The sequence below is a fragment of the Doryrhamphus excisus genome, linkage group LG11 (genome assembly GCF_037039965.1).
Source record: "Doryrhamphus excisus strain RoL-2023G ecotype Guam linkage group LG11, RoL_Dexc_Guam_v1.1, whole genome shotgun sequence".
NCBI classification, from domain to species: Eukaryota; Metazoa; Chordata; class Actinopteri; order Syngnathiformes; family Syngnathidae; genus Doryrhamphus; species Doryrhamphus excisus.
This window is the reverse complement of record NC_136367.1, coordinates 22,105,033-22,119,484: the sequence shown is the minus strand read 5'-3', so window position 1 is coordinate 22,119,484 and position 14,452 is coordinate 22,105,033. Positions and strand designations below refer to the sequence as shown.

General features: G+C 40.8%; 1 protein-coding gene across 1 annotated transcript; it reads left to right on the top strand.

Moving 5' to 3' along the window:
* Positions 1-7: 7 nt before the first annotated feature.
* Positions 8-12,977, top strand: eogt (EGF domain-specific O-linked N-acetylglucosamine (GlcNAc) transferase). The gene is made up of 16 exons (XM_058091169.2): positions 8-102; positions 1,409-1,645; positions 2,707-2,807; positions 2,875-2,983; positions 3,173-3,267; positions 3,329-3,433; positions 3,857-3,963; positions 4,823-4,926; positions 5,665-5,757; positions 5,956-6,027; positions 6,727-6,813; positions 8,495-8,563; positions 9,926-9,987; positions 10,084-10,203; positions 10,540-10,642; positions 11,937-12,977. Exons 2-16 carry the CDS (start codon positions 1,451-1,453, stop codon positions 12,081-12,083), a joined length of 1,569 nt encoding a protein of 522 aa, XP_057947152.2. The 5' UTR covers positions 8-102; positions 1,409-1,450; the 3' UTR covers positions 12,084-12,977.
* Positions 12,978-14,452: the final 1,475 nt, after the last annotated feature.

Sequence of the window (14,452 nt, the reverse complement as noted above, 5' to 3'; positions counted from 1 at the left end):
TGGTCATATAACACTCACTACACGCCGGTTTCCGGTGTAATGGCGTCTACCGGCGCCGCTAGCAGCGGTTCGCTGTCGCGAAGGTTTAAATCGCGCCTTCGGGTAAGCGTGAAACTTGTTTCAACTGCGTATCGATGACAGTTTGTGAGCTTTGTGCATCCAACACTTGTTTATTCGGCATGCGTTATTTGCTTTTTTTGCAGTTTTTCGCCACAATAGTGCATGTCATTAGCCGTGTAGCTTTGTTAGTGATCTGCTGTGAGCTGTAAACATTCTAAAAATGCATGGAACGTGTACTTCTTCGTGTTACTGGAACATATTTAATCCAGACTGCTGCAGCTAAACAATGCTTTATTACACTCAAAGTATATATTCGCGAATGTTAGCTAAAAGTTCACACTCGCTGGACACAAGTAAAAATCGGCACTTTAAATGGCGATGTGTGATTCCGATTTTGGGGTAAAATACTATTAATCTGGCGGGGAACCTTTGCTTAATTGTTAATATATGATAATAACATAATTAATATCGCAATTGTGGCTGGCGACCAGTCCAGGGTGGACCCAGCCTCTCGCCAGAAGGCAGCTGGGATAGGCTCCAGCACCCCCGTGACCCTCGTGAGGATAAGCGGTAGAAAATGAATGAAGGAATGAATATAGCAGTTGTTGGCTTCGAGCGAGCACTACAGTGTATCCGTTCAACTGTTTTGTTTACGTTTGCTCCTGTAAATGAACCTTAAAATGTTTTGATACGAACATGCCATAATGTTACAACACTAAACACTAAAATAGTCAGTGTTTCTATTTATAAAAGAGATGGGCAATACCACAACTGATACCACAAATTGTGGTATCAATCCGATAACTCAATATCACAGATACTGCATTTTCTAAGAGCATTGAATAATTTTGTGACATTTACCATTTAATTTGTTGATCATTAATACAAATAGAATAAAACACCAGGCAAAGATTTTAGTGTAACTAATTTTTAGTTTAACAAGACTGTAACAATATTTAATGCAACTATAAAACACAATGTAACAATCCCAACAAAACAATACAATTCCACAATTATTTGAGCAAAATAAAGGAAAAGCAAAAACTACTACTGTATTGGCTAGTTATCTTCAATAACTGTATTAATATTGGCCGCCACTGTAACAGCAATGTCACATTTTATGTGCTTCTATGTGGTTTATTTTTGATTGCCCTCCCAACTCCCAGCAGTCGAAATGAGCTCACCAGTGCCACATTTCCTGTAACAGACTTTTTCTTAGGTGGGACTCTAGAGCCGCTTGGAATTTAGTTCCCACAAACCTGACATGCCCACATGTTTTTCAATAGTGGTGTTTAGGGTTAGTCTCACACCCATGCTTACATGGTCTTTCTTCCTCTTTGCTTTTAAGCTTTGGTGAAGACAGGCAGATAAAACCAGTGTAATTCTGGCTATGCTGCTGTTGGTAGCGTTGGACATCTTCTTCTCTAATGCTGTGGTCACCAGTGAGTGCAGCAACCCACAGCCGTCAGTACCACAGCTCAATTACAGCAGCATTTCCCTGGCACCAGACCACATACCTTACTACCTCTACAACAACAAGAAGGTCGTCAAGCAATGCAGACTGGACCCGCTCTGTCCTTTTAAAGTAAGACTATATTTCTAATCACACATTTTGGCCAGTAATGGTCATGGTTTAGTTGAATTACAACATGCTTAACAAAGTTACATTGACATACATCACTCCTCTGGGTCTCAGCAATTTTGAATAGCACGTTGACTTCCTCTGTCCACCAATAAATAAATAATAAAATATGAATGTTTTGGGCTAGTGGTTAGCGCGCAGTCCAGACAGCTAGGATCCCCAGTTCGATTCCACCCATGGCCATGCGTGGGTTCTCTCCGGGGACTTCGGCTTCCTCCCACATTCCAAAAACATGCTAGGTTATTTAGCCACTCCAAATTGTCCATAGGTATGAATGTGGGTGTGAATGGTTGTTTGTCCATATGTGCCCTGTGATTGGCTGGGCACCAGTCCAGGGTGGACCCCACCTCTCACCCAAAGACAGCTGGGATAGGCTCCAGCACCCCCACGACCCTCGTGAGGATAAACGGTAGGAAGTGAATGAATGAATGTGAATATTTTACAATATTTGAGTACAGGATATATGACAGTTTAGTTCCAAATGTGGAAATTGTTGATAGTTCATTGTGTTATATTTGCAAATGAATTGTTAAATTTGCAAGTAAAAGTTATGCTTGAAGAGTATCTTTTCACACAAGGCTGTTTTGCTCCCTTTTTGTTGGGAGATTATATTTTCCCGAAACGTACCTATGTTTAAAGAGTGGAAAAAGGTAGAAACATTTTTTTTTCTGATGAAAGATCAGAGTGACTGCAGGTTGTACCCTGCCTCTAGCCCAAAGACAGCTGGGATAGGCTCCAGCACCCCCGGGACCTTCGTGAGGATAAGCGGTAGAAAATGAATGAATGAATGAATGAAGATGAGAGTTGTTTGTTTTGGTAGGTTCCATGTTTATATAGACATCGACCCCAATATTCTGTGTGCCTTGAAAAATCAGCCAAAATTGTCAAAAATGTACGGTACTGAAGGGGTTGAATTTTGAAAAATGGCTGGGATTGAACGAGTTCCTGCTTACCCATACAGCTTTCTACTCAAACTAGTAAATTCATGTTTGTTTTTACTACAGGATGCTCTGCTGGATTTGTCTTCCTGTTGGGGTTACGAAAAGAACTGTGATCCCGAGAAGCGCTTCGGCTATCCTGTCTGTTCTAAAGCTGACTCTGGATGGTACTGCTTGTTTGCATTTACCCTCTTGGATCGAGGCATTGTGCTGTGTACATTTCTGTCCTGTTAGGGTCGACTCGCTAGAGGCAGCACAGGAGCTTTTCTGGAAGCAGGCTGATTTTGGCTATGTGAAGGAGCGCCGCTCTGAGCTCAAAACAATTTGCAAGGCGACCAAGCCTGTAAGTCTGCTAATTTTCTTGGTTCCCACAAGGTTAGTAAGTCACCAGGAAAAACAGCAGGTAGGAACAAGAAGAGAGTCCACAAAGGGCCCAGCCAGGACTATTAGATGAAAAAAATCACAATATGAAAAAATAAATGGAAAGTACAGTAGTGGCTCTCATGAAATATCTGTTGTACCATTTTTCCAGGGGGACTCCTCTTTGAGGTGCAGTCGCCATGCGAGATTCTGCAAGGCAACTAACCTTTACCTGGACTTGCGAAAACCACGCAGAAGTCATGAAAGGTTCTAAAACGACAACACGCTGATTAAAATCTGTTGCAGCTCACTCGTGCTTATGCTGCAGGTACAAGGAGGACTTCATTCAGAAAGGTGAGATTGGTGGCCACTGCACACTCAAGCAGCAAGCACTTGCAGCAGCGGGGGAACACAAGAGCCCTTTGCAGTCTTGGTGAGATTGACCACATGTACTTACACACGAACAAATGAGAAGAAAAACCATAAAAAATGTATTCGCAATCAATAATGGTGCTAGGCACCTGGGCCATGGCACTGGACCTGATAAACTCTGTACAGGGATAGAATCGTTTTATCCAGCACTGTGTCTTTTGACCAGTTTCGTAGGAAGTGCTTGCCTTGATGTTGATACATGAAATAGCTGTGCTATTTGTTGCTATTGATGTTTCATTTTAAATATCTAATAGATTAAACTCCATAGTCATCTGTCATAATCATCATTCTCAGTCTCCTTATTAGAGAACTACCTGATGCTAACACTGCCGCATAATTTACTACCCTAGGCTTGCACAGTACAGTGAATTCCACTGTATCATATTTCACAATATTGATATTTTTTGTGTTGGTGCTTTTGTAGGTATGCAGAGCTTCAAACATACACAGAGTTGGACTTCCATCCCTTACACTCTGACTCATGTGACATCATCATTGAAAAACCTACTGTTTTCATGAAGCTGGATGCTGGTAAGAATCGGAGACAAGTATCTTTTTTGCTTCACTCTGAACCCATTTCACTAATTTGCCACCAAATATGTATTTATACATTTTTTTTTCAACTCTACCGCTTGCTCCCAAATACGTATTCATATGTTTTTTTTTGCAGCCCAACTGCTCACTCCCAAAGATGTATTTTTATGTTTAAGAGGTGATGGTGCAACTCAACAGTGATCAAGAGATCATGTTTGATGCAGTTTTAAGATTGAGTGAAACAACCACAAGTTGGCAGAAGTGAATTTAGAACTCGACCTGCATCTCTCCCACTGAAATATACCTGCACAGCAATTCTGGGGAAATTTTACCGCATGCACACACACAATTCAGTTGCAAATGTCTATCCGTCCATTTTCTATGCCGCTTATCCCCACCAGGGTGGGGTTATGCCGGAGCCTATCCCAGCTGTGTTCAGGCGAGAGGTGGTGAACACTCTGGTCTGGTCACCAGCCAATGGCAGAGTACATATAGGCAAACAACCATTCACACTCACATATTGGACAATTTGAAGTTGCCAATTAACCTAGCATTCATGTTCTTGGAGTGTGGGAGGAAAGCCGAGTACCCGGACAAAACCCACACACACGGGGAGAACATGCAAACTATAAAATAATTATACACTTGTATTGACAGCTGCCATTAAAATAAACAGTGCCTGTAGATTTGCATGAACGCTAGCTTGTTTAAAGTCAAATGTTGCTATCACTTGCTTCTATGGTTTCAGTGTGTAGTAAGATAATTCCTCTCAATAAGTAATTTTTGACATTTGTATGCATAATCACCGTTCCCATTGTCATGTGAAATGAATAATAATGCTTTTTTTGTTCACCAGGTGTGAACATGTACCACCATTTCTGCGATTTTGTGAACCTCTACATATCCCAGCACATTAACAACTCCTTCAGCTCTGATATCAACATAATCATGTGGGACACAGTGAGTACATATAAGGACGAAGGAAGCAGAACAAGCCAAAAAAAAAGCCCTGTGGCAGAATGTGGTGGTGAAGTTAATTGCACCAGCATAGTTGAAATAAAAAATGTGGACACACTTTGGGTTTTTATAGCATGGATGAGACAATGCTGACTTAAGAAGTATCTCACAAAAATAATAAACACACGGGCAGCACAGACATGGATAGGCACCTCTTTTGAGAAATGAGAAATGTTGATTTGTTTGGATTTAAATGCTAAGTCAATCAAGAGATGTGTGTTTACTTTACGTCGTTAAATGTCAACACTGTTGTACTGCTCAACCTTATCCGGGTTAGGTTGTACGTCTCTTCCCGGTGATAACATCACTACTACTATGCTACACAAAACATTGATTTCTTTTTTTATTTATGCTTCTGCTCTGAGACATGATGTTGTGTTTTCCGAAAGACTATAAAATAGTCACTTAATAGACACATAAAATAAAATCCTGCATTACAGATATGTTGCATTAAAATAGTCTCATTGTTTTTGCACCATTTCTGGCTGTATTCTGGTAAAAATATGCTGCAAAATGGCCACCCATTTTTATTGTTGTGGTGAGCCAAGTATCGCAAATTGTATTGTGCGATATCCTGAGATTCCCAGCCATAATATATGTTTAAGTATTTCTACTGCTAAAATACAGAAGCCCAGCCAATGTCTATTCAACATTTTCTTTTTGTTCTATGTATTTTGCAAGAGCTTTTATGAATATGGGGATTTGTTCAGTGAAACCTGGAAGGCCTTCTCACAGTACGATATTATTCACCTGAAGACCTATGATTCAAAAAGAGTAAGTGAAACACCACCTTTGTTGGAATTCCTTGTTTATTACTGGTTGCATTGGAGGTCATTGGAGGCTTTTACCAGGATTGTTTGTGGACTCTGGTATTTGGGTAACATCTTCAGAATGATTGCATAAACTCATCGCTATGCTATACTGAATGCTGACATAGCAGTTGTTCTTTACAAATGTCATGGTTTGTCGTAGGTATGTTTTAAAGACGCCTTTTTCTCCCTCCTCCCAAGAATGAGATATGGCCTGTTCTACAACACACCACTCGTAAGTTGATCAGTGCAATCTTCCAGTAGCCCGGACTTAAGAGCTGTGCAATATGGTGTAAACAAACCCAGCAGTAGTGCGCATTGTTCCCTAATAAATAAAATCTGCAAAGTAGCCAACATAATGTTTTTACAATTATTAGATACGTTTTAAGGCTGTAAAGCCCCTCACCATACACTTCATATACTTTTCTCAGACAGGTATTAATATTTTCTGACATTGCTCGTTTAAATACTCACTTCAATCATCTTTGAATTTCAATGATTTACCTAAGAGGTTTGACACAAGAAATTATTAGGTGACTCATGCGTGTTTCACTCCTGACCGTGCCTCTTTGTCATCCTGACACCATTCCACTGTATTGTAGTGTTTGTGTATCCTTGTTAAAACATATCTCCTGTCTCCTGTCTTGTATTTTCCCTTGTTTTCCTCCTCCTACCTTCCTCATTATGTACTCCACAGAGAAGATTGATTGACAATAGTCTACAGTCCCTTATCCAATCAGGATGCAGACGCAACACACAGGTTCTACCTGAGCCAATCAGGGCACAGACACAACACGCAAATTCTCTCTTAGCCAATCAGGAAGCAGAACACAATACACTCACCAGTCAATCATAGGACATGTGCTGCGTAGGAAAAAAAAGACATTCACACTTGCGAATGAAAATAATTGATCTGATGTATTTTTGATGGTAGATCTCAGATTGCTACGGTGAAGGGATATTTCGGGCATTCTCCCAACATGTCCTCCATCGGCTTAATGTACTGCAGTATGGACCTAAGGTAAGACAAACCCGACAGGGTGGTTACGAATTTGGCCGGTGAACACAGGTTCAAACATTTCTACACGCATCTGATCTGCGGTTACCAACAACAATATTTGGGTATGGTGACACATTCCAACATAAAAGATCCGCTGTGGCGACCCCATAATCCGTAAAAAGCCAAAAGAAAAAACAAAAACAAAAAAGTGACACCTTCCAACATAGTTAAGTCATGGTGACAGTTTGACTGAGTCATTTTTCAAGTTGTCTTCAGCTCATTGCTGGTCTTGTGGCTAGGATGTGGCATTCTTGACACTGGAGCCAGGGCTTGATTCCCAGTTAGGGAATGGTAAATTTCTGTTATTTTCACTTGTTTCAAGGGACTTTTCGCCTCTGTAAAAGAGCTTGAAAAAAGTTTGATTATGCTGCTCCCAGGAATATATTTGATTGCCGGTCGGGGAATCCCTGCTGTCTGTAATTGTCCCTTATTTTAAGAGATTTTCTTCTTAATGAGATAATGTCCTTCCCAGTATGAGAACTAGTACAAACTAGAATGAGTATGTGAACACCATGTTCCTCAGCGATCAACATACTTTGGGCCTTATTTGCACGTGCCGCTTTCAGTACAAAATTCTGTGGGTCCTGTCTGCCTAGGTGTAGACGAGTCGCCCCAACTGCACAGAGGATTCACATTACAAGTAATGGTGTGCAGTATGTTCAATTGCTACTCGTAGATACTGACTGCTGAACACATTCCTCACATTGACATTGGGCGACTGGTGCCTTCTTCAACTTCAAAGTACTTGGGCAAAAACAAAATATGTTTGGTGGTCATGTTGTCTCCCTGGTGGTCTTGTGGTCAAGGATTTGGGGCTTTCACCACCGCGGCCCAGGTTAGATTCACGGTCAGGTAATGGCTGCTTTCTGTTATTGTCCCTTGTTTCAAGAGATTTTTCCTTGGTGGGACCATGTCCTTCCCAGGACGAGAACTCCCCTGTGAACACCATGTTCCTCAGATATCAACATACTTTGGGTCTTTGCTGTGTTGCAGATTCAGGTTTCAGTAAAAGACTCTTTGGCCTCTATCGTCCTTGTCATAGATGCGTCACCCTGCCTACACCGAAAATGTATGTTACAAACCTGTGGCCATTACCCCATTGTGTATGTGAGACTAACTTCTGAACACATTTCTGACATGGCCCTAAAAGGCGACTGGTGCAAAATAATATGTTTAAAGGTCATGTTATCTCCCTGGTCGTCTAGTGGCAAGGTTTGATTCCCGATCAGGGAATATTTGCTCTCAGTTATTTTTTATTCTGGTGTGATGTCATAATATGCAAATTAGATTACTGAATTTACTCCCATCACAAACTTTGAGTAATACTGATGATTTCCTCATTTATAGTATTACTTTATCTCTAATCTTTTTCAAGGTATAACCTTTGGAAATGGTAATATCAAAACTGGATGTTTTATTTAAAAATGGGTTCAGCCTTTGAAGGCATCTGTGTTTTTATGGGTACTTACGTTCCCCTTTGTAGTGACACAGTGATAGTGGAAACAAGGAAATATGCAGACTGAAAAAGTATTTTAAAAACTTTTTTTTAGAGGTTTACATTTTCAATGACAATGTTTGCATTATTTTAAATGACCACAGTGTTTTTAACACTTTCATCCAGAATTAAATGTATTTTCTTTAGCCAGGACATGTTCGTGTCACCTTGCTGGCACGCAGCACAGAATACAGAAGGATATCAAACCAAGTGGAGGTGAGTATGCTTCTTCCTTCCTTCTTTAAAGGGGAACTGCACTTTTTTGGAATTTTGCCCTTAATTCACAACCCTCATGTATCCTCACATATTTTCTTTACCTTTTACCTTTTTACCTTTACCCTTCAATTAGTTAATATGAGCTAGCTAACAATGGATGTCATGGGAAATACGTATTTTGACGCTAAAATTGTTGCTGTCAGCATTTTTAACCTGAGGACTGGAGCAGACGTCTTGTGCTGGAAGACATAGCCATCCCAAGGAGAGCTGACATCGTAAGTGTTGTCGCAGTATCTACTGTATGCTGCTGCTGTTGACGGAAGTAGCATAAGCTCCTGGTCTAGTGTGTGAAATCAAAATCAATGCACCTAAGATAGAATTTTCTGTAATGTTTTACATCATCAATATACGGCAAGATACCGTAAGTATTATCAATGTGCTTGTTAGTGCATGATCACAGTATGGCTTTCAAATGATAAAACGTCGTTAGAGGTTTTTTTCAGAGGGCTTCATAGTTGAAATAGGTACGTCTCAATGACGTGCATTGTTAGCTAGCTCATACTAAGTCGTTTTCCCTTGTTAAAATGCACAGAGAAGGGAAAGAAATATGTGTTCATGTTTCACATAATGTGGATGATGGGCAAAATTCCAAACAAAATGAAAGTGCACTTACAAACTGAAAAGTTAATTTATGATCTTGTTCAAAGTAACTTATATTGAAAGCATTGTGGTGATAAATGTAGCATGAATTGTATCATGAGCTTATTTGATATCACTAACAAAATGCTTTTTTAATAGTTATTTATTTATTTGTAATATCGACTCACCTGCTAAGTTTCATAAGGTTTCATCATAGGGCTGGGAATCTGAGGATACGATACGATCTGATATGATTTGCAAAACTTTATAATTATATTTTATAGTATAATTTAACCAGAGACAATGAAATAATTCAAGTAAACTTGCGTTTCTTGATTGAACAACACAACATTTAGCATTTGAATAGAAAAATCTACATTCCTCTTACTAGGTTCCTAGCAAGGGTTGTGGCGATCGAGCTGACTGTGCATGTTTATTTTGTCATCTGTGTTTTCGTGAGACACTTCCTACATACAGCAAAGCCTTTTTCCAGTATTTCTTCCTTCCACCTGTTCGCTTGTTGCCTTATTCTCTCTCCCACTTGCCCTCCTTTTCCCATCTCCAATCAGCACCTTTTTTCTTTATGCAATACAAGCCTGCCTCAGTTACCCATTTTCACCATCCCCATTTCTTTCTAATTTTGTTGCCGGTCAACAAGTATCTGACCTAACTTAACCGTTCATATTTGTTTTCTTAATGAAATATCCTGTGCTGTCATTGCAGCTCATAAATGGTCTTAAAACAATGCTGCTGCTGGATGTCAACGTGGTCGACTACAAACACAAGTGAGTGAGCTTTTGGGAGGTTGTGTTGAAATTCTTCATAGGTGAGATTGCTGGCTTGGGAAACATAACAGGTGTGGTTGTCTGTGGGTCTTTTAGGGATATTCCCTTCCTGGAGCAGTTGAGGATCACCCACAACTCTGACATCTTCATCGGAATGCATGGTGCAGGACTTACACACCTCCTCTTTCTACCCGACTGGGCTGTGGTTTTTGAGCTGTAAGTGACATCATGTTTGCCTGTGAGTGTGACAGATACAAAGAGACAAAGGGGGGTGGAGCAAGCTGAAGCTGAGCGATGGGCTCGGCAGCAAGCTCTGCTCAAAGCTTCTCTCAGCTGCTCAGTATGTGGCTGTGAAATAATTAACCACGTACTCCTCACACCTGGCTTCCCCAGCGAGGTAGCGTGATTGAGTATATGTATGGGAGTGTTTTTGCTTTTTAGTGGGCGATTCAAAAACTGTGTGCATTCAGTAGCAATATTTAGCAAATAAGAGTGAAATACAGGCAGACTGAGGACAGCAATATAGAAAAGTTGTGCATCTGTCCCTCTCAGGTATAACTGTGAGGATGAGTGCTGCTATCGAGATTTGGCGCGGCTGCGTGGAATTCGCTATGTGACTTGGCAGAAAATGGATAAAGTATTCCCACAGGACAAGGTAAAAAGAACTCCAAGACCATTAACTGCTTTAACGTCTTTGTGCTCTGCTTCTTTTTCATAAATATATTAACCCATTATTTGCTACCAACGATCTATTTTTATGTTTTTCAAACCGAATCCCAAAGACTTATTTATACGTCTTTTAAGTTTTTTTGCACGAGAGGCAAAAAGACGTGATGACACAAGTGCACAATAGAAGTGACCATGTTTAGTGCAGCTTAAAGTTGTAAAAACGGCCACAAGGTGGCAGAAGTGCATGTTATAGGAGCTCAGCATGCATCTTTCCCATGTAATAACGCACTTCAAAGCAAGCAAGAAGTCGGAAAGCATGGCGGCAGGTCACAAGCACAAGGTTACAAATTGAAGTGAAGTGAGTCGCGGGCGTGCTATCCCAGCTGGCGGGGTACACCCTGGAGTGGTGGCCAGCCAATCCCAGGGCACATATAGACAAACAACCATTCCCACCCACATTCATACCTATGGACAATTTTGGGGGGGGGTCAGAGTACCCTGAGAAAAGCCACGCCTGCACGGGGAGAACAAGCAGACTCCACACAGAGATGGCTGTGGTTGGAATCGAATTTGGGTCTCCTAGCAAATACAAATATAATGCATTCAAAGACGCTGACAATGAGACAGGGTATGTAGTATTTCTGTGAATATTCTCATTCATCCAGGTCATTGTATTCTCAGGGCACTAAATCGATTTCAACTGGACTGTTCAGGTTGTGTTAGAAGATGTTTTGCCTCTGCTTTCATGTAAATCACGACTAGGTGAGACAAACACTAGTCTGAATAGATAGGACGGCTCTAGTCTTGACAATTTGGTGCAGGATCCAATGTATGTGTCCTCTAAAGGAGGGGCCATGTACAGAAAGGAATGCTTTTGCTCTTTTGTGGAGTTACACTCAGAAGAAAGTTGTACATATTTTTTCCCCTAAATGAAGTATTTTCAAGTACAAAAAGGGCTACATGAAGTAAAGGTGAAGGTGACTATAGGGATATTTAGTGGGCTCTAATAATGTTCAAAGGCATACCTTGAAGCATGTAAAAAGGTTTTCTATACTCCAACTTTCCATTTATACAGATGATCTTTACAAAGATTTTGCGGAAATTCACTTATCTTGGTTGGGTCTGGAACCAATTAACAGCAGTTCACGAGGGATTTCTGTATATGTAATTACTCATGTAAGCAAGTTCCCATTCACTGAGGGTCAGTGTGACTTCATAAAAACTCACAATGACTGAATGAATCTCCTCCCTCCCTAATGAATGCCCAATATCTTCCGTAGGGTCACCACCCTACACTTGGAGACCATCCCAAGTTCACCAACTACTCCTTTGACGTGGATGAGTTCATGCGCCTTGTGCTGGAGGCAGCAGATTATGTCACACAGCATCCCAAATGGCGACATCGCATCATGCACGATGAACTATAGAGTCCTTGAAGGGGTTAAAAAAAGCTTGCAATTAGCTGGGATCTAGAGACTTCTTGTGACTTTGGCAGTGAGATTTTTTGCAAAAATTAAATCAAACATCTCTGGATCTCGGTGGTACATAAAGCTATCCAAATTAAGTCACCTCCTGTCCCCTGGATTGATGAGTCCTGATGAGTGAAAGGTGCACATCCGGTAACTCAGATGAGACATTATCAACTGACACATCTGGAGAACTATAAGAAGTACTTCTTCATTACCTCCGCCACCACTGCTTCATTCCACACCGATAAAGTTAGCTAATGAGCAGCTGTTCCGGTGCCCCATAGCATGTGGCCTGTCGTCACATTTGATTAGTGTCACCTTGATTTGAGCCTCCTCAGAGCTGTTGACATTTTCATGTAAGAGTTTGAATACATCCACAACATATCAGTGTCATATGCTGGGATTCTGCCACATTGTTGCACAGAAGGATGCTTTTTTTTAAAATTATAAAATATTATGTTTGTGTCGGTAAGCATCTACATTCATATTTTTTCAACACAGAGATTGTAAATGTGCAGGAAAAATATTAGTTAAAAAAAAATCTGACACTCCAATGCAATTTTTATTCAGTGCTAAACTGCTAAGCTTTTTTCACAATTTATTTGTACCATGTGCGTTTTATTTTTTGTTTAAGTGTCTTTTTTTTCTTTCATATGTAGATATGATCAATATTTGCAGTAGAGCAGTGCTGTCCAAACCTTTACAGACTTTTACAGACCTTTGTCCAAACCATACAGAAAAATCACAGGATTCCAGGGACCAGAATGCCATTTTTTTATTTTGTAAAAAGGCTTGTATTGGTTTCTTTTAGCTTTTTCCTGATTTAAAAATAAAAAAGAGCATTTCATTTTATTTCAGCCTTTTGTGTTTACATTGTGCCTTCTTGCTCTGTATTTTTAGCCCATGCAATTGTCCACTGTCACTATCAGTATCTACTTTGACTACTTGTACTCCCCGGGGCACCATCACACCTGAAGTGGACCAGGAAGAGAACTGCATTGTCTTTCAAATGACCACACAATTTATTTTGTCTTCTGCCTTTTTTTGTCCACGGACCTCCATCTCAAACGGACTGAAAAACCACGCTTACACCTTAGATGCATTTTATGGAAATAAAGAAATGAGGAAGGTCTCCTTGGTGCTGTCAGTATTTTCTATTATAATAATAATCAGCACATTAGACACTGAGATATCACAAGTAGTGTATCATGTGTTTCATCTTACATTTATGTTGTATTTACCAAAGTGGAGACCTCATCAATGAGATTTTAGTCTAATGACTTGAAAATACTTGAGATTTTCAGTGAGTCCATCCATCCATTTCGCTTGTATCCGCGAACTGTGTATCGGTCACAACCCAAAGCTCATGACCATAAGTGAGGGTGGGAACATAGAGTGACCGATAAATTGAGAAAAACTCCACACACAGATGACCTGGCGGAGAATGAAACCCAGGTCTTCCCGATCTCCTGACTGCGTGGCCTACATGCTGCCACCACATTGTCCGCAAATAGCAGAGATGAGATCCTAAGGCCCCCGAAGCGGACTACTTCGACACCTTGCCTGTCAGTGAGTGTGTTAAATAAAATTTGTCACCATTCCAAGCATTCAACAAATTGATTGTTATGTCATTTTCAGGAGGACACCAACCTTTCTGCACCATTGAATTCATCTATTAATGTCTAAGCAGGTTTAAGAAGACAAAACGAAGGTGTGGCTTCCATTTCTGTGAGCGCCAGACTACTGGATGGATTACAGGGATTTGTCAACATGCTACCAAGGAATATTGCATTTTCATTGGCCTTTAATTGAAATATATTGTATTTTATTTGGTAAACATATAACAGTGCTTGGGGCTGCACGGCAGTCTAGTGGTTAGCGCGCAGACCTCCCAGCTAGGAGACCCGAGTTAAATCCCACACTCGGCCATCTCTGTGTGGAGTTTGCATGTTCTCCCCGTGCATGTGTGGGTTTTCTCCGGGGACTCCGGTTTCCTCCCACATTCCAAAAACATACTAGGTTAATTGGCCACTCCAAATAGTCCATAGGTATGAATGTGGGTGGGAATGGTTGTTTGTCTATATGTGCCCTGTGATTGGCTGGCCACCAGTCCAGGGTGTACCACGCCTCTCCCCCAAGACAGCTGGGATAGGCTCCAGCACCCCCACGACACTCGTGAGGATAAGCGGTAGAAAATGAATGAATGAATAACAGTGCTTATGACTTGTAAGCACTTGAACATTTCAAGCCCAAGACTTCGGACTTGTCTTGGACTGACACGTCTTTACTGGAGACTTGACTTGAGTGTTGGAATTAAACACTTGAGA